The sequence below is a fragment of the Lepidothrix coronata genome, unplaced genomic scaffold, assembly GCF_001604755.1.
Source record: "Lepidothrix coronata isolate B3197 unplaced genomic scaffold, Lepidothrix_coronata-1.0 Scaffold236, whole genome shotgun sequence".
Lineage (NCBI taxonomy): Eukaryota > Metazoa > Chordata > Aves > Passeriformes > Pipridae > Lepidothrix > Lepidothrix coronata.
Genome location: NW_016690416.1, coordinates 723111 through 749648, shown reverse-complemented (window position 1 = coordinate 749648; position 26538 = coordinate 723111). Strand labels below are relative to the sequence as shown.

Below are 26538 nucleotides of genomic sequence, written 5' to 3'. Positions count from 1 at the left end.
AAATAAATGACTAAGTTTATGCCATCATTCAGGTATTGTCTCTACTATCAACTATGACTCACAGATCAGACCAGCACCGTGAATTAAAAGAGATTCATCTTCCTTCCTGTGAGGGCATTGCCACACCCTGCTGAATAATCCCATTTTTAAACTGCTCCACAGAAACAGCAGCCAAGGAATGAGAGAGGAGTATTGGCTGAAAGGCAAGTGAAACAGGAGGGAGAGAGATAGAAAAGTATTATTTGATTCAGAGAGGGGAGAGAGAGTCATTGCCAATCCCAAATTGTTTCATGCTCTTGATGAACCTGTTTCTTTGTACTGGGAAAGACATCCCTGAGGATCTAATGGTCTGTAGAGCTGCTTCCCCCTGACTCTCCAGGTGTGTGGACCAAAGGTTGCACCAATGGAATGAGCAACCAGGGATGAAGTCCCTGTGCTGGGTCACTGCAGCACTGAGCTTTAATTTCACGTAACATGTTCCAAGTCCTCCTGCTCTCCACCGCTTTGCTTTTACCCCTCGGACATACTCACGTACACCAAACATCACACCAGCTCCAAGTTTTCCACAACAACAAGATAAAACTCGTGCCCTTTTAGCTATCACCTCTGAGTGAATGAGGTCACATTGGAGGCCCTGCCCAGACAACGGCCGCGGGAACACGTACGTTGATGTCCTCCAGGTCGAGGAAGTTGAGGACGACGCCGTTGCGCTTCCAGACGATGGGAGGCCGCAGGGCCCCGCGGATGCCGCAGGTCAGGACGGTGCTGAGGCCCACGGTGATGGTGGTGACAGTGACCCTCTGCTCCTCCGGCAGGCTCAGCCGAACCACCTCTGTGAAAGGCACAGCGACAGGAACAACATCAAACACTGCACAGGGAAGCTGGGCCTCTCCTCCCCCGACGCCGTTTCGAGTTGGCTTCCCGCCAAGTCCCCCAGACTACAGACTCCCCCTCCCCTTTGGGTAAAGGAAAAAAAAAAACTATTAGAGAAGATGAAAGACTTGAAACCAATGGAGCTATAGCAAAATATATATATTTACATATATCACAGTTATATACAGTTACAATACTATGTACGTATAAAAAGAGAACCCCAAACAACCCCCACCAAAGGGGAAGGGAAAGGGAAAAGGTACAAAAACACAAAAGAAACCCGAAGCAGGTGTGCACAATCAATAAAGAACTAGCAAAATAAAATCTTACTACTCTCTCCTTGAGACAGCAGAATTGCGCCAAGCACCGCCAGCACCCTCCACCTCCCGGGATCAGCAGAAACAACAGGGCCCGAAGGCCTCAACACCCAGATGAGCAAGACCAACCACAAGGACCTGCTGTTCTCGAGTCCATCGGAAGTGAAGGGAGGAAGAGGCTTCTCTCTCCTTCTTATTTATGCCCTGACTTATGCAAAAATCGTATGGAATACTGGGAACGTGGCCACTTCCTTGGTTACAAACTGGTCACCAAGGAAGGCCTAGACTAAAACTATCGCATCCCCCCTCTGCCTCCTTTCTTTCTCATTCCAGGAATAACTCTGAAGGATTTTGGCAAGGAGGTGGAATATCTATGCTATAAAAAACCCAAAGACATAAACAATAAAGCCAAGTAAAGAGACAAGTGGAATCTGCCACAATCAAAGTCACTGTGTCCCTTTGCTAAGGCATCTCAGTGGCAGCTGTGGCACGAGGGCACTGAGGTGGCCCACGAGCCAGCCTGGCTGATACAGAGCAGTATCAGGAGGACAGGGAGGACAAGCTCTCTGGCTTGAGATCATCTGGCTTTGTTTCTCTACAGCCCTCCTGCCAAGGTCCTTTGAAAAAGCACAAAAACGAGTCATGTTCACTCCTTGAAGAAGAATTAAGGTCAGACTGTTGCCACTGAAACATAGATAAACCCAGTTTTAAACTGTCCAAATACTGGAAGCCACCAAACAGGAAATCTTCTTTACCAAAGACAGCCATATATGGCATCTGAGATACAGATGTCCTAAAAACCAAAGCTTTCTTGTATTTTATTTAAATTAAAAAAAAAACAAAACAACAAACAGTTATTTTGACTTACATGTGCCACACAAAAGAAACTCCTGAGGCAGACCTTACTGAATCCTCATCACCACCTCTTTAAAACCACATCTCCATCATTACACCCCACACAAGATCTTCATGTCACTTCCTGAGAAGATCTCAATGCCATGTGCACTTTCCTCCAGCCCTCTGAAGTGCTGACTTTCAGTGAATCTGAACACCCATTTTATCATGTCAGTTCACAGATTAAGATGTGATTTGGCCTTAAACTTTAACGGCTTTGGTGGGAAAATCTTGCATTCATTGATGGGGCTTGCACGATGGAAATGCATGGAATAAAAATGAAAAAAAAAAGTATCAACGTTGGCAAGCACCACTTTCTACCTCTTCACGTGTAGTCTAATTGAAAAATTGCTTTAACATCTCTTGAGTAGCAAATCTCTTAAATCTGTTCACTAAAATCCTCAGGCTATGTCAGCAGCCTTGGGCAGCCTGGACAGACTCAGTGCTCTGCTCTAGCAACTGACTGTGAAGAATTAGTGCCAAACTTGCTTGTGCAGACGTGCTCCAACAGCTCTGCACCCCTCCTCTCCTGCTTCTTCCACCTAAGAGAGGAGTTAATGTGCCACAAAATGTATTCGCCACTGTGGATCTGAGGCTGACTTTGGGCTGCAGGGATCCATACAGATACATCCCATATCTGCCAGCAGTGAGCATTTCTCCTCCTTAGAATTCCCAGTGCTGTTTTGGGAAGAGTACAAGCTGTTTTAAATAACAGGTAGCTATAGTTATGATAGATGGGTGGTCAAAATTAGGAATTTTTTACTAACTTGGTGCTAGTATTTGTTGGCTTCCAGAGGCATTACATGAGAAGAGAGACTAACAGAATCCAACCATCAATATTCTGTGCTTCACACCTTAAAAATCAGAAGGGGAGATGAATTAAGACTGGGAAGGAGAACATTACCCACACAAGGTCACTGAGCTGTTTGGCGGCTGAGCTAGGAAGAGATAACACCCCATTAAATCACACTGCCCTCAGGCACCTGCTGGGAGAGATCAGGGATGTGGCAACTCAGGGGCACAGGCATAGGAGTGGAGATGCCCCAGAGAACCAGAATGGTTTGGGTTGGAAGGGACCTTAGAGCCCATCTCATTCCACCCCCCTGCCATGGGCAGGGACACCTTCCATTAGACCAGGTTGCTCCAAGCCCCATCCAACCTGGCCTTGGACATTTCCAGGGATGGTATGTCCATCCCAACACCCCCATCCAGCTTCCTGAAGCATGTAAACAGCACACAGGGGCTAAAAATGTAGTTATTTTCTGCATAATAAAGACCTCCTTTTAATGAATAAAATATTTGGAGCGCACTTGACAGGATAAAGAACTGATAATTACAATAATTTGTAGCGTGGAGTAGGGCTAATGAGGACATCTTTTCTTGAGGAGAAATGAAATACAGGGCCATTCATTTACAAGAGAATTGTTTTTTCATCTTACTGCTGTTTTCCTTAATTCCCTCTGCTGTTTTTCATCCTGCCCTGAGCTCCCTGGCTCATGCTGGGCTCCCATAAGCTCCCTCTTCAGCAACGTTTTTTGAGTGCTTTGTTGCAGCAGAATTTAAGGCTCCCTGCCCATCTTCCAAATGACTGCTAAAAAGGCTTTAGCTTTTCCTTTTTAGAAGCACAGTAATGAAAAATACATTAACTTTTAATTAAGAAGACACCTTGCACAGCTGCCATTCCTGGATGAACCATATGAGGCCAGGAGATGACTTTTTTATGTTAAAGCATGTAATTAGCACAGACCACTTTAACAACACAAACACACTCCTTTTTAGAGTGTTTCTATGGAGCATATTTGAGAGCATCTTATTACCAATACATTTGAGGGACTCTTATTAACATCTAAAAGCCTTTCTACTACTACAGAATTATTTTGTGTGGTTTCAGTTATTGCTTTGTTGTTATCCACAGAAAAGATTTCCTTATGCAATCAGGTGTATTGGGGAGGAAACAGGATTCCCTAAGAGGATGGGAGGCTGAGCTTTTGAAAAATCTCTTAAAAAACTCAAGAGTCTCGTACCTAATTTATAGAGCTTAGACACACTGATGTTATTTGATTTATGTGTACAAATTATTCAAGTCACCATAACGATTTTGTGTAGAGCTCCTAGATTAAGTATTGAGTACTTTTCATTTTATTTTTAAAAACCTTTAGGAGATAAAAGGATTTTTACCATGTGTGTAAAACTGAACATAACAAATGGTGCTCACTTGCAGAACACAAGCTGGCATGGAATTTGATCCTAAAATCAAGCAGTTTTATGTTCATTTGGAAATTCTGCAGGATGATGCATGGAAACCAGCTTTCTACATCCCATAGGTCCAACGAGTATCAGTCCTTGCTGACCACAGTCATCAAGTCATGTCAAACCTGGTACTTCTCTCTGGGATTTCAGCTGAAGTAACTCTTCAGCTTATTCCAGATGGAAAAAAAAAAAGTTCTTGCCTCCTGTTATCCGAGAGAGATGCCATCAGCAGAGAATGGGATGCTGTCATTTTTCACTCAACTTTTACTGGTTTCAGACAGGGCTTTGTAATGATCACCTTTAAGAAAGAACTGAATTAAGGCTGACTCTGTATCAGAGGACCTGAAGTAACCTTTAATCAGGCAGATGAAAGACACTAAATGTGGTACAAAATCAAGATCAGTGAAGGGTGGCCAGGACACCACAACCTGTCCTTTGGTGATGGCAGAGCTCAGTGCCTGAGCACTGTGTGGCTCAGGAATCAGGGCAGTGCCATCTCCAAACCCCTCTGCCCTGTTCTGGAGGGTGAGAGATCAATCCCTCCCTGTGTGCCAGGGGTTCTCCCACCTTTCCTGCCTGGCCTGACACTGAGCCTGAAGCACTGAGCACCTCTGGTGACCCAGCAGTTGCCATCCTGATGTTCTCACATTAAATTACATTAAACTCCTTGCAGTGCCAGTCCCACGGCGAGAACGTGAAGCCTTACTAATTCCTCTTCTTGTAAGAAAAATGTCAAGATCCTGTTGAACATTTTCCTCTGTCCCTCCTCCTCTCCAGTGTTACCTAAGGTGCTAAGCTGGAGTTACACTGCACCCTCACCAGCTCTGCATACTAATGCAGCAGGTACTGCTTGTTGTGCTGGTTTATCATGGAAATCTTTCTCTCTGCTGTCATTTGCAGCCTGCCAAAGGCAGTCATAATTTCCCCATGAAGACATGTATAATTGAGGTCATTACAGGGAGCAACCTGGAATGAACATCTATGGAGAAAACCTCCTTGATGTAGTGCCTCGTGGAGATAATCTACACAGTGATGTGGGGCACCTGCCTTTGCTCGTGCTGCACTACCTACAGACACAGATCTCACACTAAAAAGGGCTTAATACCATTAATTAGATCTCTTCCCTTAAATCTAAAGAAAATATCCTTTTTAATGCATTGTTGCCACCTTTAATCATTGTTATAGTTGTTCATGGATATCTTGCCTTGCTAAAACAGAATATCTTAGAATCATAGAATAGTTTGGGTTAGAAGAGAACTTTAGGATCATCTCATTCCAATCCCCTGCCATGGGCAGGGACACCTTCCACTAGCCCAGGTTGCTCCAAGCCCTGTCCAACCTGGCCTTGGACACTCCCAGGGATGGGGCAGCCACAGCTTCTCTGGGCAACCTGTGCCAGGGCCTCCCCACCCTCACAGGGAGGAATTCCTTCCTAATATCTAATCTACTCTGGCTCTATTGCTGAGATCGTGCCTATGAGATGAGGCAATGCCTTTTTAATCCTGTAACTCGTTCTCAGAGGGGAGAGAAAGAACCAAAACGTCCCTTGTTTGATGTAACGGGAGAATGACTTTCAAAGAAAGTCTCCAGCACTGACTCTTGCCCCCAGATTAATGCTCCTGAGCAGAGAGACCTGCTGTTTGTGAACTGAAGCATGGGTAACACAGCCCTAAATACATCGTGTTTCTCCAGCAATGGTTCAAGTCAGGGTTGATTTAATGGGATGGAAACTTTAGTGTCTACTTAATTCCCCAAGTCCTGCAGCTGTGTTTATGCACTGCATTGCATTAGTAAAATCTGTTTATTGCCTCAGGGCCATGAAGGTCAGTGGTGACTTTGGCATTTGTTTCAACAGATAAAAGAGTTCTCTAGCTGAACACACTCTAAGGTGAGGAGCTCACTGAATCAAGAAAGTAAAAACAATTAATGGATCATAGTTAAAAACAGGATATACCCTTTTTAATTTTTTTTCCCCCCAATAAATTTGATGAGATGTATTTGGCTTTGCGTGGAGTTTGGAGAAATTTTAGTCCCTCTTAAAGCTGAGCCAACTGCAGCTAATTGATTTTAAAATGACCATGTTATACGTGAGGTGTGTGCCTAAACATGCCACTGAAGATGAAGTTTGGCCAGACAATGAGGGACTCTGGAGATACTGCTGGGGAGACATTGGGATGAGATGTCATCTGGACAGTCACAGCTGGGAGAGGTTAAAAGCAATGAAAAGCAGTTCACAGTGGGTCAGAATCTGTAAAGCACTGTATAATATGCTTATAAATGACTGATATTAGCATTTGATTTAGTTTCTACTCTACTCTATAGGCCAAATAAATGAATTAGTAACAACCTCAGTACACAAATCACCCTAGTTTGCCTTTGCAAACCTGTCCCACTGGCTGTTTTTAGGACTATCTCCAGAAGAAACACTGTCATGCCATCACATTTTGCTGATTATTAAGGTCCAACAAGCTGCTCTCACCCAGACACATCTCCTGTGCTCTCACCTGCCCTGAGACAGGGGAAAGGGCCATCCAGCACTCAGCCACAAAAGCAAACTCCATTTTCTGAACGCCAGCTTGGAATGACAGCAAAGCCAGTCATGCTACTAAAATTGTTTATGTTATTAATTAACAACATTACAGCTGTTAATGAACATGATTAAAGTTGTTCACAATTAATGAACCCAGAGAATTCCTACAGCTCCCACATCAGTTCAGAGCAGGTGACTGGGATGAGGTTTCTGGCTTTCTAACCTGTGAAAAACACCACCAAGAGCTGGCTCTGCCTCTGGCCACCCTTGGTGTGACATCTCAGGAACTTGGTGTCCCTCAAAAAGAGGCAGCTCTAAGGATTGTAAGCTTAATTAATGTGAACAACAAAGCTAAGTAGAAATGTTCATACCTCAGCTTTATTTTGTAACTGCAATAATTCAGGTTCTTAATGTAATTTATAAATCCTCAGGACCTCGTGTGTGCTACTTCAGAAAGCATTTTATTGTAAATTCTCTACTAAATTAGCAATGCTGTTTTCTAAGTCATAAAAAAGCATCATTATATTTCCAGTAGAATTTAGTACCTGAGGCCCTCTTCTGTCATTACTCTTGATGGCCACAGGTAGGTCCCAACCTTACACTTGAAGCTAAAACCTGTGCTGTTGTGGAATTCAAAATAAATGTGTGCAAGTCACCCACGAGACTCAGCTCTGGTGTGGGGCTGTAAGACAAGACCCCGTCTCTCATCCCTGTCAAGTTGAACAACTCTTTTAGTCCATGTGACCGTGACTTAAGGTAAGAGAAAAGCAGATATTGAAATAATGAAATATTATGACACCTTTTCTTCAGCAACTGCGTCCATAAAATGCTATCAATGACACGCCATAGAATGGTTTGGGTTGGAATAGACGTTCCAAGATCATCTTGTCCAACCCCCTGCCAGGGGCAGGGACACCTTTCACTAGACCAGGCTGATATTTAGATAATGAGAATGTGCAGAACAAAACAAAGCACAACCTGAAGGGGGTGGAATCTCACATCAGACTTTGGTCCAGCTTCTCACTAAGAGGGATTAGGACTTCACATGCAGACCACAATGCCCTTGGTCCTATGAAATACCTGCATGTTCCCCTCTGGAAGAGTGAACAAGTTCCCCAGGGGAGGAGGAGCAGCATTTCCAGCAGCTGGATTTGAGAGCAGCCAAGGATTTCTTCAGATCTCCTGGACTTCAGAGATCTGGAGGCTGGTACCACCTTGAGACAGTGCCTCAATCCCCTCCTGGGCCCTGGGTCACCCTGCCTGCCTTGGGGATCTGCTCCCACACTGACCACAGAGGAACTCCAGGTGAGTAATTCCAGCAGAGCCACCTGCACTGGAAATGTTACATCTGGAGAGACAAACTGTTCAAACAGCTGCTTAGTTATCTAAATTATACACAAAGTCCTTCCAACAATCATACACATTTAAGTCCAGCTCTCCCACATGAATTTCTATCAAGCACATTCATGTAGTTAATAAATTTGCTAAAAATCGTTTCTATTGACTTTTAACCAAACACAGCTTCTTTAAGTACTTTATCCTAAAGATCAATTTGTTTTCCTCTTTTTTTTCTAAAGAAAACAAGCAACACACTTTCCATCACAAAATCCCATCACCGTCCTCCTGTTACTAATCAGGGGGAGAACATCGAGTTTGTGCAGGAAGGGATAATTCATTCATTCTTGAAAGTACATGAATAAATATAAGTTGTTCAGTGCTTAATTATCTAATCTCCTGAGGGTGGTGATGGATTCATTATGTAAATAGGCATAAGTAGTCTATTTTAGAGAATAGTTTACATAAATGCATTTGTTTTTATTTTAAATTCCTATTTCCCACAGATTGAGAGCAACGTTGATACGATTAATTCCTGATAAAATATTCCCATGTTGTACCAACAGTGTCCTGCCGAGATTGGAACAGCCACACATTTCCCCAGCCAATTTATTAACTTCACAAGTAAAATTACTAATGGTCTAACAGGCTTTCAGAATTCCTTCTGGGAGTCACAGAATCACAGATTGGTTTGGGTGGGAAGGAACCTTAAAGCTCATCCAGTGCCACCCCCTGCCATGGGCAGGGACACCTTCCACCAGCCCAGGTTGCTCCAAGCCCCATCCAACCTGGCCTTGGACACTTCCAGAGATCCAGGGGCAGCCACAGCTTCTCTGGGCAACCTGTGCCAGGGCCAGTTTAACATGATACTCGAAAGACTTTTTTTCTTAAGATCCTCAAAAGTCTCTTTTTCTTAAGAACGTCAAAATCACACTGTAGGTCCTCCTCTGCCTCTCTCCAAATAACTGTGGGAGAGCAGTTTTTCACTGACCACACTGAAAAATAAAGAACATTACGGTTTTTTGAGGACAGATGTGAGATGTTGCAGATGCCCTCTGAGTTTCACACTCTCTGTCCTACTGGAACTTAAGACACAAATGCATCAATTGTTTCACTGCCACAAAGGTTGTCCCTTCTATAAGGTTTATTTCAGCATTTGTAGCAGTTAAAAAGTTTTTCCCAGTCCAGAAATTCCTTAGCTTTGAGACTGAGAACACTTGGCACGGGCAGTGTTCTTCCAAATCAAACAAGACTTTTAACAACAGCCACTATCTATATTTAAACTACGGTATTTCAGAGTTTCAGAACCAAAAAGCATATGAAACCACTAAACTTATTTTTGTAACTTTTCTCAGTTCCAACAGCTGAACTGATTTATACCTGATTTAAGACAGAAGAAGATAGCTTCTGCTGGATGATGTGGCAGGCCAAGTTTCTCCCTGGAGTGAATTTTTATGGAGGCTCTATAAACCTCTAGGGTTTATCACGGAAATACTGTCAGAACATTAAGTTCAGCATGACTTGTGGGAACCACTAAAATGTGGACATAAATCACTTCAAAAATAGAGACAAGTCAGGCCATGGGATATTTGGAGTTCAAGAAGCATTCACACATAGTTTGAAACCTGAATCATCAAAAATGGCTGCATTGAACTGCTCCAATCTTTCACTCTGTCTATTTTCCTGAGTTCCTGGCCAGCACCATCAGGGAATGTGATACACTGAAAAACAGATGCAACAGGAAACAAGGAGCCTAGAAAAAAAACCACCCCTGTGTTCCTTCTCAACCTCAATTAAGGGTCTGTAAAAAAGCATTTATAGGTGTATGTATTTCTTTCATTTACTGTGCTCATAAACAACCAAATCAATGAGAGCACACCTCTGGAGCTGTAAATAAGCATTAGTGATGTTTTTCATGGAGCTTTCATTGCTTTCTATGGATCACTGCAAATTCAGCTGTGGTGACTGGATGGATTTTGCATCTTTCCTGACTGTGGCTACGCTCAGGATGCTTAATAAATGCAAGGACTCTGCTTTCCTGTGCTCATGCCACCCCAAGACAGAACCTGAGATACTTCACCTTGGATGGGGCTTGGAGCAACCTGGTGTAGTGGAAGGTGTCCCTGCACATGGAATGGGGGATCTCTGAGGTCCCTTCCAACCCAAACCATTCTGTGACTGATGCACTTCTTCTCAGCCCAAGGTGCTGCCAGTCCTGCCTTGGAAGGCAAGGCTTTGGGCCAGTTTGATGTGAGCTGCAGTGATGTACAGATTTGGGATGCCACAAACTGGTGGGGACCCTGCAAGGTGACAGCAAGGCTGTGCTGCAGCAACATTTCTCCAGATAACATCTTGCATTTTCAAAATACATTAGTTGATAAAAACTCGAGCATCAGCACTCTCACTGTGTCCTTCCCATGCTCAGATCTGCCTCCCTAAAGTTTAGGAGAAAAGAATGTGCAGACAAGCAGCAGCAAGCTGAGAAGAATCATGTACTTCCATACTATTTCCTTCTGGTGCAGGGAAAGCACAGAGCAAAGAACAGAACCTAAAGAAAAGCCCCTGCTATCAACACATGGCTTGTTGTGGGCAGCTTTTGTCCTGGTTAAACCTCTCCCCTGCAGATAAGAGCCTTTAACTGGTTAATTCATCAGTGCTCCAGCACAATGCTGGGCAGGCAGCTGGGATTTTGGAACAAATTTGGAATCAGGATGGACAACAAAAGGTTTGGAAGGGTCCAGCACTGAAGGGATTAAGTACAGCCACCAAGGTGGCTTTTCCAGTGGAGTTGAAACCTCTGCAGAGAGCTCCAGGGATAGTGTCAAGCCATGGTGATGGCAGAAGAAGCAGATTTAAGTCCTAGCCCAGACAGTGACCCCTGCTCTGCCTCAGTTTCCCCCAGGGGAAGGAACTCCTAGGAATTCTATATTCTGGGAATAACATATTTGAAAAGATTTCTTGGACCCGTGAAAACAGGGGTCACACAAATACCCCCAAGCATGTCATGTTGTTGGATTTCTCATTAAAGCCCCTCTGAGGTTCATGGATAAAATCCACATATAAAACTGAAATTTAATTACATAAAAATACTTTGAAGCTGAGATTTGCAGCTTCTGCTGTGAGAAACTTAAATTCCAGTAATACAAGAATGATAAATGCTGCATCCTTGAAAGTAACAGGAAAAACAAATCACCCAGACTACCATATTAAAAAGCATATTGAAAAGCAAGATATGCTGGCAAAACCCAACGTGGCCAGTTGTACTTTGTGTACAGACCGACAGCAGCATCTCGAAACTTTTACATCTGCAGAGCAAAATGATTTATAGAAGCTGTTCTTTATCATCCAGGCTTATAAGTCTTATGTCATATAAAACCCCCTGGCACCAGAAGAACATTCTGATTGCAGGAGAGAGCAGTGACAGCCTCCATCACCTGGGTCTCACAGTGCCCTTCTAATCCTGCCAGGACTTATTTAGAGAGCAGCCATTCAACAATTTTGTTTTCCTTATCTTATATCCTCAACCTTATTTTCAGCTATTCAAATGCAGCTCTGAAGGCAGAAATGATTCATTGCTCCCTGGATTTTTCTGTAACACTCTTCACCATTAAATCCGCTTCAGAAACGCTCGTGAGCACCTTTGACATGTTTGCTTTCACTGAGTTATGTGGCCTCAGAGAGGGATTGTTTCACACAGGAGACTTTTTAGCCCTTCTGCCTCGTCTCTGCTCAGCCTGCTCCCAGCTCTGACCTGTCCAAGACCTCCTGTCCCTGCCTTCAGCCACCCCACCCCACTGGCTGTGACTGACAGCCCTCACCAGTCACCCCAGCCAGGACTGGTCCCCATTTCCCTTCCCTGCAGCCACAGCTCTTCCATCACCTCTGGATTTGCCTCCTTCCCTCTTCACCCTCCCAGGTCCAGCAGAGACTGACAGGGCAATGCATGGCCTGGCCCTGCTCCTGCCTCTGCTGCTTCTCCCCGAAGGAATTTCTCTGCCAAAACCTGAGGAGCTTTTCCGAATCTCTGCAATCTGCACCTGAGTTTGCATCTCAAAACTCAGTCCTGCTTGGGTTGCTCCAGCTCCTCCAGCCCTCAGCCCACCTCTGCTCTCAGCCTGCTTCAATATGTGTCTCATCATCTCTTCCAACCAACAGTATTTAAAAATCACAGAGTGATAAAAAATCACAGAATGGTTGAGGTTGGAATCACAGAATAGTCTGGGTTGGAAGGGAACTTAAAGATTATCCAGTTCCACCCCTCCTGCCATGGGCAGGGACACCGTCCCCTAGCCCAGGTAGCTCCAAGCCCTGTCCAACCTGGCCTTGGACACTTGCAGGGATGGGGCAGCCACAGCCTCTCTCTAATAGACACATTTCCATCCCTTCTTCCTATAAAAACGGTCTTCTAATTTTTTACTATTTTTTAATTGTTCCCTTTTTAATTGCCACCAACTATATCTCACTATTTCTTTGTATGTGACATTAAATATCTCTGTGCAACCCACCACCTCCTCCCTATAGAGGCAATTACAGACCACAGCACTGAGATTTCTCTTGTACTAACAGAACACAATCTTAGATCTCCCCATTTTGGTGATGGCTCTTAATATTGACTTTTTAGGCTGACTGCAGTAGGTACATGCCTTGTTTACGTTTAATGATCACAAATTAAAATCAGCTCAATGAACTGAACACTTGAGGAATGCACAGTGCACTGTATATAATGAATTACTGCTGACTGAGTCTATAACTTAAATAGAAACACAATCTTTGAACATATATTTAATTTACAACAGCCCAGAAACCTAGTGGGCCAAGCAAAAGCTTGTTTAATGCTAAGTTATTCACCAGCATAGCTGAATACAACAAATAACAATATTCATCACATCAAGAGTCTGGGGACAGTTTCTTTTTAAGATCTTTAGCACAGCACTCATCACAAATATTGTCAACCAGATGTTCTGTTTTTCCAAGGAACAACTCACTCTTAATGTGAAGAAAAGCCCAGAAATTCTCTCAGAATCCACACCCACATGCACATCACAACCACCACATCACAGAAAGGGTTAATTGGTTACCCTCCTCCTGCTGGTTCCTCCCTGAACACGAGCCTTCCTCCAGCCAGACCTTCCTCCACCTCTAGTTTATGCAGAGACACAGAAACAACATCCACAACACATTAATTTACTCACCAAAGGTCAGATACAAATTAGTAAATCATAAAGAGCCACTATCTTACAGAGTACATCAGCACTGATGGCTCAATTGCTTTTGCTAATATCTTCCCTAAATAATACCTTGGTCCTAAGAAACCATTAAAGTTGATTATTAAATATCTACATTAAACTGTAGCTACTGCTCATGAGGGGAACCCCGCAAACTTTCCAAGGCAAAATCTGCAGCCAATACAATTATTGTAGATGCCAGTATTTATTGCCCATTGTGTAAATCATGGCTTTGCTAATGAAATGATCCTCACAAACGTAACATGACATCCATTCCCTAAGATATAACACATACCTGCAGGGCACGCCGTGAAAAGCCTTCTGCTGTGCTGTAATTGCTGGAGAGCCCTTGGTGGCTCACAGCCCTTCAAAGTAATCTTAAATCCTACATTTTTAATTGGCTCAGCTGTGTTATTATTAATTTGGATAAACAATTAATGGTAATTTATGGAGCTATTCTTTTGTTGGTCCCAGTGCTGTTGCAGTGCCCCACACGATGCCTGACAAGGTTTGGTTTGGATTTTATGTGTGAGACACACACCCACCAAAAGGGCCCAGCCATGATCAGGGCTTCAGAGGGCAAAGCTGTGTTCAAACATATATTAAAAATGTGTTAGAAACATGGTTTGTGCCCTAGAGAGCTGCAATGGAAATATGCAACAGAGCCAGAAGATGGCAGGGAAACCAAGGCACAGTTGTGTTGAGCAGAGTTAACCTCACCTCCCTGCTTGTGAGCTGCACTGCCAAACCCCCCAAGTGTCATAAATCACTGTGGCAAGAATTGTTCATATCTTCTCCCTGAAGACATGGGACCTTTGGGTCATTTCACCATGGTGACCCACTAAGCTACAAGTATTTGGGATTTCTCTGTGTCTGGCAAGACCCCAGGTGCATGAGTGGATGTTTCCGGCAGTGGTTAATCCCAGGCGGAGGGGATTTAAGAAGCATTAGCTAATTATGCTGTTTAAACAGGTGACATGAATATTCTTTCATTTGTCTTACACTAATGCTTCACCTTTCCCCAAAACTCTCATTTCTTTATCTTTTCTACTGTTTTCTCCCTTTCCCTTACTAAAGGTGCGTTGAGCAAGACAGCAAAATGCCAACATGTGGAATTAAGAGGATTGCCTCTGATCCTATACAAAGAGCATCCCACAAGTGAAAGTGCCCCCAAGTAGTGCCAAGAGCTGAGAGACACCACTCTTTAGTCTGGGTCACATCAAGGAGGATGTAATTTCCCACCCCTGTTTCATTCCAGGCAGGGGATGACAATGCTCAGTGCTGTCATGGGCCAGGCAAACCTCACCTCCAACAATAGGAGGATGAACTTTGCAGGAAAAACCCCTCAGCCCTTGTGCAGAGCAGTGCCTGGATTCCACAGGCTCCCAGCACAGCAGGGGTGTGTCAGTGCTGGATAAGCCCCTCCAGACAGGCTGGGGCAGAAGTGCAGGAGCAGGTTGTGCACAAGGACTCCTGAGAACAAGCAGCATTAGTGGTACCTCAGGGTGTGCACCACGGGCTGACTTCCACAGGCATCCCTGTTCTTTGCCCCACGTTAAAGCTGTGCCTGTGATTTTAAATCCCCCCACCAAAGACATGGCTGTCTCACTGCACTTCATTGCACTGCAAATCATCAACTCAGTATAAATCAAGAGCAAGGCAGATACAGGAAACATCAAGGATGAAGTGCCAAAGTCAGGGACACATTGTGAAAAAAGCTCTTAATGATTCACAGTAATATATTTCAGATGTTTGAGCAAACAAAGCATTCACAAACTGCAGCAGAACTGCTCCTTTCAGGCTGAATGGAGCCTTTATTTTCAAGTTACAGATAATAGAGATTGAAGGAAGGAGAAAAGCCAAGGACACTAAACTAGGTACAGCAGTGCTCCCCCATATTTTGAAGCAGGCAGGCACAGTAACATTTTGTGATGATCTTTTGTGATGCTGCCTGCTGTGGTGTGGACACCTGATCCATCTGTTTTTTCCTACCTTCTTCTCTTGGCAATACCTGAGGGGATGAACTGCTCATCAAAATTTATGCTCCGTGTTAAAGGGGAAAGCATCCTTATCTCCTGCAGGGTTACAGGGGTGGGAAGGGAAAAAGCAAGGAGATCCCTTCTTCCTAATCTCCTATTAATATAAGGCACGAGGGGCCAGCACATCAACCATGAACATCCTTGGAGACCATCCCAAGGAGAAGTCTTGAGACATCTGCCAGAGCACTGACAGTGCGTGAGAGGAAAAGCCTGCATGGGATGGTCTCTTGTGGACACAGCCTTGGGAAGACTTCAGGTCTGAAGAGGCCTCACTCCAGGACTCTGTGGATCATATAAATGAAGTTTATGGTTTGCTGCAACTTGCAGTGGGAGACACAAACCTGCACTTGCTCGAGGCATGAACTGCATCAAATGTCCAGGAACTCAAAAGAGTATTTCATGACAGAAGAGGATGTTAGTAGTTTCTGTTTGATGAATAACAGAGTGGAAGAAGCTGGCATTGCTCCAGGATGTCAAGGTTAACAACAACCCCTCTATTACAAAAAATGTTACGGGTGAATCTTAAATGACTACAGATGGTCAGGTGTTGATTTTGCATGTCCTTTGAAAGACAGTACTGTCAGCAAAACAGTGCCTTCTAACCAAATTTTGAAGTTCAATACTCTGTCAGCAGGAAGAGTGTTGGCTCTCTAACTGACTCATCAAAATATTGTTCTTTTAGTTTCCTCTAGTGACTTTCCATTTGAGTGCTGCTCTGGGGCTGCCTCACCACGACAAGAATATCTGCACAATTCATAGTTGGGGTGTTTTTTTTCCTCTCCCCAGTAATATTCCTTTATGGAAAGAACATAAAAATCCTTGCTTTACAGATGGTGAGGTGAAGCAGAGACAGACGTTATTTAGCTGCAGTTTCACAGTGTGTCTGAACCAGAACCAGCCACATGCCTTACTTCCCAAGGTTACTTTTCCAGCCTCTCCGGGATCACTTTATAATCCCATTATGGGTGGAATGGCTGTGTACACACAGCTGCCTCCTTGGAGTGCTCAGCTTCAAATGTGAGCAAGGTGTGAGTTCTCAGTGGTTGCCATGCCCTGTTTTGATCTTGGCTTCTGTGAGGGTTTGTAGAAGGGCACAGTGGGGACAGTTACCAGCGAACCCGAAAAATCAGAGTGAGAGGATACTGGGGACTGGGTTAAAATATGCAACCACTGAACTAACAGCCTCACACCATGGGAAATGTCATCTTTAGACTTTCTGCACCTTCATGCTGTTACATTAGACTGTAAGTCATCTGAGTGGTATTCCTGGAGTCTTTTGATCCTTGCTCAGCTGCTACATGTGCTGTGGAGACCTGCATGACCTCCCTCTCCCCAGAGAAAAACAGGGTGTGCCACCCCATGGCAACACTGCCTGTAAGTCACCTCCTTGGCTGTGCTGGCACCTTTCTTGCCTATTTTCTACTTCAGCCAGCTTTTCTTCATTCCCATTTCCCACTGAGTGTCCTAGGGAGGGTGTCCCTCACACAGGTCAGGGCAGCACTGCTGTGGGATGCTCTGCTCCTCCTGGGCTCCCTCCCAGCCTCATCATCCCCACATCACTGTCATATTTATCACTGGGTGATGCACACAAACAGAAAATACAATAGACTAACTCATTTATTTCCACTTGTTATTGATGACCTTTCATGACTTTCATAACTCCACCTCGCTCCACCACTCCTGAGTTATGGGGTCACCCATAACTCAGGGAAATAAATGAAGTTTCCCATCAGCCTATTGTATATCCCCATTTATTACCTTTTTATTACCAACCTTTAAAGTTTTATCCCCTAGTATCTTGCTTTACAGTGGCATAACATTCAGATGCAGGGGTGGACATGAATCAGGCCCAAACATTTTGGTTCACTTGGGTTTCACTGGAGAAGAGCTGTGCTGACCCACAGGTACAAGAGCTGTTTTTTCCATGCCATCAGGCCATGTCTGAGCCTCTACAATGAAATTAAGCCAATATTCAGGCTCCTGTTTTTGTACTAAACGAGGTACAACAGTTTTTTACGACTATTTTACGTTAAGATCATTTGTGGAACAAGCTTTTCCACAGAAATGACAAGGTGCATCATACAAATCATTGCTTCAAAGGTCTGGAGAAGATGTTTGAGGGTGAGCTGCTGGAGGGTACGATGTGTGTACAGTGTTGCCTACAACAGGTCGAATAACAATCCTTTAAAACCTCCAGCTGCAGCATTTCTGAGCAAGTGCAGTGCTGTACAGAACCCCTTTTGTCTTTGACCTGTCAGTAAAATGCCAGAAGACTCAAATCAGCCAGTACAGGAAGTCTCAAGGTAATACTTAAATTCTTTGTGTGTGTTTATCACAGGAGCTCCTGTGCTCCAGGTGCTGTGATGCAGTTTTGCAGGACACTGCCCACCCTCATGGCTGTGCCCATTCCCAGGGTGCTGCCTCAGCTCCCGGGGGGTCCTTGGCTCCATAAATCATGATCTGAGCCATGGCCAGGGCTGGCCTGGGGACAGCCATCCACGGGGTGAGGGGAGAAATATGAGCTGGAGTTGGGGCAAGTGATGTCCCTTTTCCATGAAACAGAAAACCACTGAGGGCACAGAATCACAGAATTGCTAAGGCTGGAAAAGACCTTTAAAGATTATCAAGTCCAACAGTCAACCCCGCACCACCACCACGTTCACCACTAAACCATATCCTCAAGTGTCATATTCACATGTTTTCTGAACCCTTTCCACTTTCCTGAGCAGCCTGTGCCAGGGCTTGACAAACTTTTCTGTGAAGAAATTTCTCCTAATAACTAATGTAAATGTCCCCTGGCACAACCTGAGGCCCTGCTGAGGTCAAGGGGTTTCCTGGAGTCTAGAAGTAGACTGAACCATGAAGAAGGCTGGGGCTGTCTCCCAGAAGTCTTGCATGAGAGAATAACCTGCAGGTGCAGAAATCAGCCCAGGCAAAGGTGAAAGAACAGGCCCACGAGCACAGACCCCACGGAGGGAGCAGCTGCTGCCTGTGACACTCACGGACAACTCCTGGCAGGATGTGTTAATTTATTAATCTACTTTGAACAGAAACCTGTGAGACCACCCTATAGTGCACAGTGAGAAAACCAAAGCAAAGCTATTATACCATAAGAAAATAAACACAATGTTGTGACTTCTCTTCTTGATCACTGTCTCCACGTGGTCACCTGAAGGAGCAGTGACACTGCTCTGGGAGACAGATTCTGCAGCCCCAGAACCAGCCCAAGACCAGAAGAGCCGAGGGCAGGACATAAATAAAGGACATTTCCTCTTCCCTTAAGAGGAAAATACTGGAATTGCCCACTGAAGCTTTCAAAAAGTGAAAGAACTGGAGACCTGATAATACTGATATATTGCCACACTTCCAAGGAGTAAGAGAGTGCTATAATAAGGAAATATGGGCAGACTTCAGAACCCAGAGCGGCTTCATAAAATAAAACAAACAGATCTTCAAAAATATTTTTTCAGGCAATTAACTGAAGTCAAGAATATGGAAGGAGCACTGCCTTGTTTCCAAGGGGAAAGCTAGAAAATAAATTAAAAAGGACAGGAAAATTGTCTCTGAATCAGGACCAAATTCCACAGCTCAGGGGACCATTTCTACCGGCTTTGTGGAAAGTAATTTGCTCTACGAATTCAAATGTAAATGTCCTTCCCTGGGCTCAGATGAAGGTTCCTCCTGACCTGCAGGGCAGGGAGCTCCCCAGCCCCAGTTTATGCTGCAGGGGCTTGTTCCCCACAGCTCAGAAGGCAGGGGGAAGGGGGGACAGGGGACATGTGCCAACCTTGAACCAGGGCTGGGAGCTGATCCTAGAAAAGAACAGCAGAGCCATGGTCCCCTTCCCAAAAGGATGCCCAAACTCATGGAAAAAGAAGGAATACCATGTGCTTAAATACCTGCAGCTCTTGGAAAAAAAGATCAGGAATACGACCCTCTGCTCTTCACATCACAGGTTCCCACTGCACATCACACTTGTTCCATTTGTAATGGGGGGAATATTTCCTTTAGTGTCCTTTCTTTCCATAACTCCTCCCTGTTTGCAGAGCAGCACCTTCTCAAGTCACATTCCCCTGCAAGTCCTGGTAGGAAGGGCCTGGAGGAGCTGAGCAGTGGGGAACACAGCCTGCTGAAGGCTTTATTGGCAGGAGGGTGGAAGTCTTTTACAATCCTTTACAGGTGAATGGGGAAAACTCAATAATGTTCCCTATCATTATTGAGTATAGTTATTAGCTTTGAACGTTTCCTAAAGTAAGCCTGTCATTAAGACAAATGTCTCGTTAATGGCAGGAATTTCCCAACTGAAGCATTAAAAATCCTGCAGTGCTGCACCATTAGCTGACTCAGGAGGCTCCTCTGCTCTGCCCAGCCCCATGTCCCAACCATCAGTGACACCTTCTGCTCCACTCATCTGCTCCACGTCCACTCCAACCCTTTTCCATCGTGATTCCTACTCCCTGCAAAGCCTCTCCAGGCTCTGTCTGTGTGAGCCCTCTCTGTCTGCAGACAAAGAGGACCTTTGCACTAACCTGGAATGAAGGAGAATGGTAGAAGAATTATATGACCCCCACAAGTGAAGGTACATGTAAGAAAAAGAAACTAGGAAAAAAAAAATGGGTAAAACTACACTTTCCTGAAAATACAGCCCAGTTATCTGCCTGATTTTGTCCAAGGCTGTGCCCCTCCTCTGGGAAAGCTGTCCCTTGGGATCTCCTCCTGCCCCACTCCTCAGCTCTCGCCTCTTCCTCAGCCTGCTCCAGCAGCTCCCCAGAACAACACCCTCAAAACTCCCTATTCCCACATCACAGCTCTGCCTTCCTCTGGCATCACTGATAATGCACCAAAATGACACTGTCCAAACCAGAAGAGCAGGTGGCTCCTGACAGATGTGGATCCTGACAGATCTTGAAACTGGAGCTGCCCTCCATAATTACCACAGGAAAATCAGAGGTACCTGTGTCTCACTGGTGGAGGCAGTGAAAGCCCAGAGTAATCAAGGCATTAATTTAAACCCCTCAGTCAGATGGATTAGGTGGGATGAAGAACAGGTGCCTCGGGACATACTTGCATCACCTTTCTGTAAATAAAAGCCATGTTTTCCATTACAAAATGCAATAAAAGCAAATAAATATTTTATAGCCCTGAGGGAATCTGACATTCTTTTTTTCCCTGCTAGGGTGAAGCCAGCTCTGCTCCCTGTTTCAGCACAGCAGAAGGGAATATTTGCAGTATTTATATATGCTACCCATGGAATCCAGGTCCACACCAAGTGTCTGCCAGCACATACTGTGGGAAGGGTCAGTATTAGGGACAGATTACAATGACTTATTTAAAGATTTAACGTTTTATGCCTGTAGATCATGATTCCTGTCTTCCATAGCCTGATTTTTACCTTCAACCTGATAATAAAAATTTTAATTGTGTCAGAGGTATCACTGAGACTCTGCTCTGATAAGAGCACCTGGAGACTGCAAAAATCACCCTGTCCTTGAAAGGACCTTGGCAAAGCGACTTCTATTGAAACAACCGAGCTCGCCACGTTCTTCTCAAAGTAATAGAAATACATCTTCTGTAATGTAATTTAAGAACTAGCTACCAGGCTGAGGCTAGTTTTGATTTTATTGATATTAGTTTAGTGAACACTGTATATTGTAAAACTGATAGAGTGGGAAAATGACTTCACTAGATATCAAATTTGATGGAGCTGGGAGCTGACTGCAAACCTAAGTATGGGAACTATCACCTAAGGAGGCACTCAGTATTTCATTGTGGATTTTTTAATGTTTCATATTCAGAATAGCCTAAAACAGTGGCCCTGAAAACAATAAAATATGCTTGTGCAATACTACCATTTATGTGCAGTTACACTTCATTATCCCTGTAATCTAACATGGTGGCTCAAAAGGAGAACATGAACATTTTCTGAGTGATTTAGCAGGATGCTTTAATGATGTATTGAAAATGAACATTGACCCTATGTAATAGGTGCTAAACTGACACTCTTAAAGCACTCCATCCGTTTCACTCAGCCTGCCTATCCTCCTTAAATCATCACTGTGTCATTTTTATGATGCAGATCCATCTATTGAGACTATGGGACTGTGAAATGTCATAAAAAAAGGCAATAAGAAAAAAATAAAATTAAGTTGCAGGTGGCAAGTATTAGCATTTCGAAAATGTTCTGTTGCATTACACTATTATTCCATCTCTGTCAAGGGGCAACAAGATCCAGCTCTCACCTTGAAGAGCCCATGTTATTGAATACATTAGCTCAGGGCATGAGGAGCTCCTATGCCAGCTGAAGGGCATTTTAAAATAAAGGTAAAACATATTTAGGGCTAAATTTGATAGGACACAAGGGTCAGCCTCCCCCTCAGAGGACAAAGCCGTGATTCCTTCTTTTCTTTTCTTCCCCGTTGTGTTTCCTAGCTCCAAGGCTTTTTACAAATTAAAGCCTTGAAACTTTTTGCTCATCAGAAAAGCTGAACTGGAAGGCAGAGGGGTGAGGAGTTAATTGTAACCCCCCAGGTCAGGCTCTCCAGCTGGCAGGGCTCTCTGCTGTTTATGCAGTGCACACTGAGAACACCAGCACAGCACAAAAGTGAGTCCCTTCAGCTCATTTCCAACTCTGCAGCTTTAAGCTGAAGTGAGACTGCAAATGGAGTTAAATCCCCTGGAATCACCACCAGGCAGAGAAACATCTCGAGGAGGATGTCAAGGACTTCTAGTGCTGTTTGAGGGCATCTGTGAGGCTCTGAGTGGAGCCATAATTAAAAAGTGTAATTATGATTTCCTAGGGAAGAGCAGGCGGCACTGCCATGGTGGGATGCCCCCAGCCATCCACGTTTGTGGCAATGCAGGATTCATTCTGGCTCCCACTGAAACCTGCCAACCAGTGGGGTTTAATTCTTGGAGACCAAGGCCACTGACTCAAAGACACAGTGTCAGTAGTTCTGACTATTCACATCCTGTAGAACTTAGAAAATTCCTTGTACTGTAGTATGTGAGCACCTCAAGAACTGTAGCATCTATTTATTATGCCCTGGGAAGAAGGAGAAAGGGGATCTTGCCAGCATTTGCAGAGCTGCTTGCATTTGCAGAGGCACAGGAATTCCCACACAGTAACCCAAAGCATGTTCAACCCCAGTATCCTTTCTTAATAAGTGCCATGACCCAAACACACATCCCCAGAAGTGTTCTAGGTGGGAATGTACCATCTAAATAATTCTGGGTGAAAAATAAAATAAATTAAAAAATTGGGAGGGGAAGAAGGAAACACCACTGTTTAGTGACTGTCACAAAATTTGGTGAGGCAAAGCTTCCCAGAAGTCTGTATGATTGTAGGAATTAGGGGATAACAGTTGGTCAGGATACATCCCCACTAGGTTCTCTCTGCTGATCATCTTGCCCTGAATACACGAAGTCTCATGTCAAAGACTCATAATTTTCTCAAATCTGGGTTATTTTTTTATATATATATATATGGCAAATTTAGAAAAAAAAAATCCTGACTCCAAGTACAGCTCAACTGCCAGGTTTAAATCCAATACTGCAAAACAGCCAGTATCAAACTGCCACACTGAAGTAGTAATAATAAGATTTTTTTCTGTAGCAGGGACTAAACACTGGGCATTTCTCTAATCCTGTTACCAAAAACTGCTGAGCAATTCTTAGGCGGTTTCCAGAAAGCAAATAAAAAAGACAAATTCATTTTCAGCAGGTTCCTGGCATGGAGCATTTCGGCTCCAACAGATTCAGTTTGGCAAAGGTGGAAGAACTGGCAATAAAATCTCTATGGGAGGCACTGAGGGGAGTTTTCTCCCAGCCAGGCAGCCTCGTGCCACCACCCTGCACCGGTGGCACACATGGACCCAGAGCCCCATGGCAAGTGGGCAGGAGTGGAAAGCTCCATCTTTTTCCCAAACTCTCCTTTTTCTTGCCCTCTTTGTCCTTTCGTGGCTCCTTCTGAAATCGTGTTATCATTTGAACACCTTGTCCCTATAACCCACCCCCTGTGACATCCTCTCCTCCCATCTCCAGCCCTGCATCTCCTCCCCATGACCAACCCTCTCTCCATTCCACTAAACCCAGCACAGGCTGAGAGAGCTGGGGATGTTCAGCCTGGAGAAGGGAAGGCTCTGGAGAGACCTCAGAGTCCCTTCCAGTGCCTAAAGGGACTCCAAGAGAGCTGGAGAGGGACCGGGGACAAGGGATGGAGGGACGGGACAAGGGGGAATGGCTCTAAACTGAAGGAGGGTAGATTAAGATTTTAGGAAGAAATTCTCCCCAGGGAGGGTGAGGAGGCCCTGGCACAGGTTGCCCAGAGCAGCAGTGGATGCCCCAGCACATAATGATTTTCAAGTTCTCACACTGGCAGCCTCTGGAGCAGCCTTCCAGATGTTCCCAGTATGTGAGTGGGTGCATTCCTGTATATACAGATGCACAGTGGTTACATACCCCTAAAGCACATATCACTATGGGCACTTCCCCCCAAACCCTTTTAATTCCCAAATGGAAATGCACAAGAAAGACTTTTTCTTCACTCACTGCACAGTGAGTGAACTAGGAGTGATTCACTCCTACAGTGAGGAGTTTGCAAAACACATTCTAGCTGTTTACTGTATCAAACAGCTTAAATTATGCTGCATTTTATTTTCCCATTCACAGAAGGCTGACTCTTCCTTCCCAGGCATCCATCTAACGGGATCCTGTCTGTGCTGCTTCCCCCGTGACTGGGAGCAGGAGTTTTCAGTCAGCAATTCCACTGCTGGCATAGGTTTTATTTCAGTGGGTCCTGGAGTCCGTGTTACCCAGTAATAAATAAGCACCAACCAAGCCGGGGCGATTAAAGATCAATTAAGGCACCATAAATTTTATAACAGATTGTGGCAGCAGAAGGTTGTTGTGCTTCTCAGCTCAAGGGCTGAACCTCATAGCACTGGAAGAACCAAATGATGAACTGTTTTCCTGGATTACTCCATGGAAGATGATCTGTTTGGATACAGTGAGGAGGGAAAAAGGAAAGAAGGAAGGTGGAGGGTGGGAAGAGGTCAGTATTCCCCACGCTGGGCCACCAGCAGGGCACTGGATGTTGGCCTTGAGTTTCCTGAGGGATGCAGTTAAAGTTGTGCCCTTTATGCCTCTCAAAGTCAGGCAGGAAAATCCATTTCAGGACTTTATTATATATCTTCTATATAAAATTACATATTTCAGATGTATCTGACTTCACAGCTGCGTTTCTGCCAACAAGCAGCGAGCTGACAAGGTAACCAACACAAAGCGGGTTTTGTGGGCCAGGGGGATATTTTTCCTACCTGCAGCTTTCCCAGCAAATGGTTTACCTGCCAGTAATTAGCATGATGGGTGATGGAATTGTCTGAGCTCTACAAAAGCGTAGGACAGGGCTGTTTAAGTGAGTCATCAAATCTCCAGGGCAAACAAAAATAATCCCTATCACATTGGAGTCAGCCTGCTCCCTAACTACATCCCCTGCTCAGGCAAGTCACACAGGGACAGTCAACCCTAAATGCACATAAACAAGTTTAACTAATTCACCCACACCAACAAAACCCTCTCCCTCACTCCAGAGGATTTTGGCTCTGGTGCCCAGTACCCAGTCCTCAGCCAGGGCAGGAACCAAGGTTTTCCCACGTGATCATTACCTATGGATTCTGGCAGACATATGCAAAATATATTATAGCTCCTGGCTGCACTTAAGGCAGCCCCCAGTGCTGCTGTTGTTGGGAAGAAACATTTAAAACTGACAACAAACACTTCAAGCACACATCAGAGAGGAGCTTTATGACACTGCAGAGCCAAGCACCACCAAATTACCAGCCCATTTTTGAGACATATATCCATCACAGGCCTTTTACCCAGCACCAGATCTCAGCATTTCAGTTGACACAGATTTTAAATACATTTCAATCGTCCTGATATTCTTATTATTGCAATATATTAGCGAGATGTTAAGATTGCAATTCAATTAAAAATTTTCATCTGGAGGTAATTTGTTCCATTCTCATTACTAATGGAACATTGTAGCCTTGCTGACATTTTCATACAGCAAAGCAACTCGCTGTACTGCTCCAGAAATATCTTATGCTTTGTGTTCCCCCCCCCTGTGCTGAGGGAACATTTAAACTGGGAGTTTGCCTGTTCATGTGTCAGCATGACTGTGCTGGGTGATGCACCCAGGACCAGCACCAGGGTGGAAGCAGTGGTTGGACACTGGGCCCTCCTCAACTTACATCCATAACGACCCCGGGGAACAGCAGGGTGTGTGGGTGAAAATAAGAATATTAGGATGATAAAAAGGTATTTAAATATTAAATGCTTAAAAGCAGTGATGGATAAAAGGCCTTCAGCAAGTTATTCCAAGATTTTCAAAAGTCTTCTGGTTACACAGGGGGCTGAGGGACAAAGTCTAAATTGAAGATAGCTGCCTGCTAGGAAAAGGCTGCTGATAGTGGTCCAGCAGTGATAAGCTCCAGCAGCAAATCTGCCTTGTCTGCATGCCATTTATAGGGGCAGAAAATGAGCTTTGCTGCCACAGCTTAAACCAGCCCTCAATGAAATACCTATCCTGGCAAAACACAGATGTGCTGAGTCCAGCTCCTCCGTGCTGGGGTTGTTTCAGGTATAAAAATATTACAGGAAACCTTCCACCCAGGAAGGGTAGAACCTGCCCTGCTCAGTGTTCTCAGTCACTGCAGTGAAAAATACCCAGAATAATTGTGTGCCTGAATAATTGTGGATAAATTACAGGTAGAAAGAAGCAATGTGCTGTTTCTAATTGGGCTTAGCAAGTCACCGGCATCACATGGTGTCACTCAGAGCTGGCTGGACCTCTGGGGAGGTTGGACAGAGGGGTGAGTGATATCTTTGGTCCCGGGCAGATTTCAAAAAACAAAAGGTTGCAATCCCCCAAAATTTCCACTTATGCATCAGCAGTGCACGTTGCCTTCTCCTCAGCATCACCAGGGAGGGGATTGTCCTGCTCTGCTCTGCCCTGGGGCAGCCTCACCTTAAATATTGGGGCAGTTTGGGGGGACACAATGGAAGGAAGATATTGA

At 44.6% G+C, this 26538-nt stretch overlaps 1 protein-coding gene across 5 annotated transcripts in view; it reads right to left on the bottom strand.

Moving 5' to 3' along the window:
- The window catches only part of FSTL4 (follistatin like 4), a 199749-nt gene that overhangs the window by 38665 nt on the left and 134546 nt on the right, over positions 1–26538 (bottom strand). For all 5 annotated transcript variants that reach the window (XM_017834624.1, XM_017834626.1, XM_017834625.1 and 2 more), the window contains one exon: positions 666–832. In XM_017834624.1, the coding sequence (XP_017690113.1) occupies positions 666–832 (167 nt within the window). The remainder of the gene's footprint in view (positions 1–665; positions 833–26538) is intronic.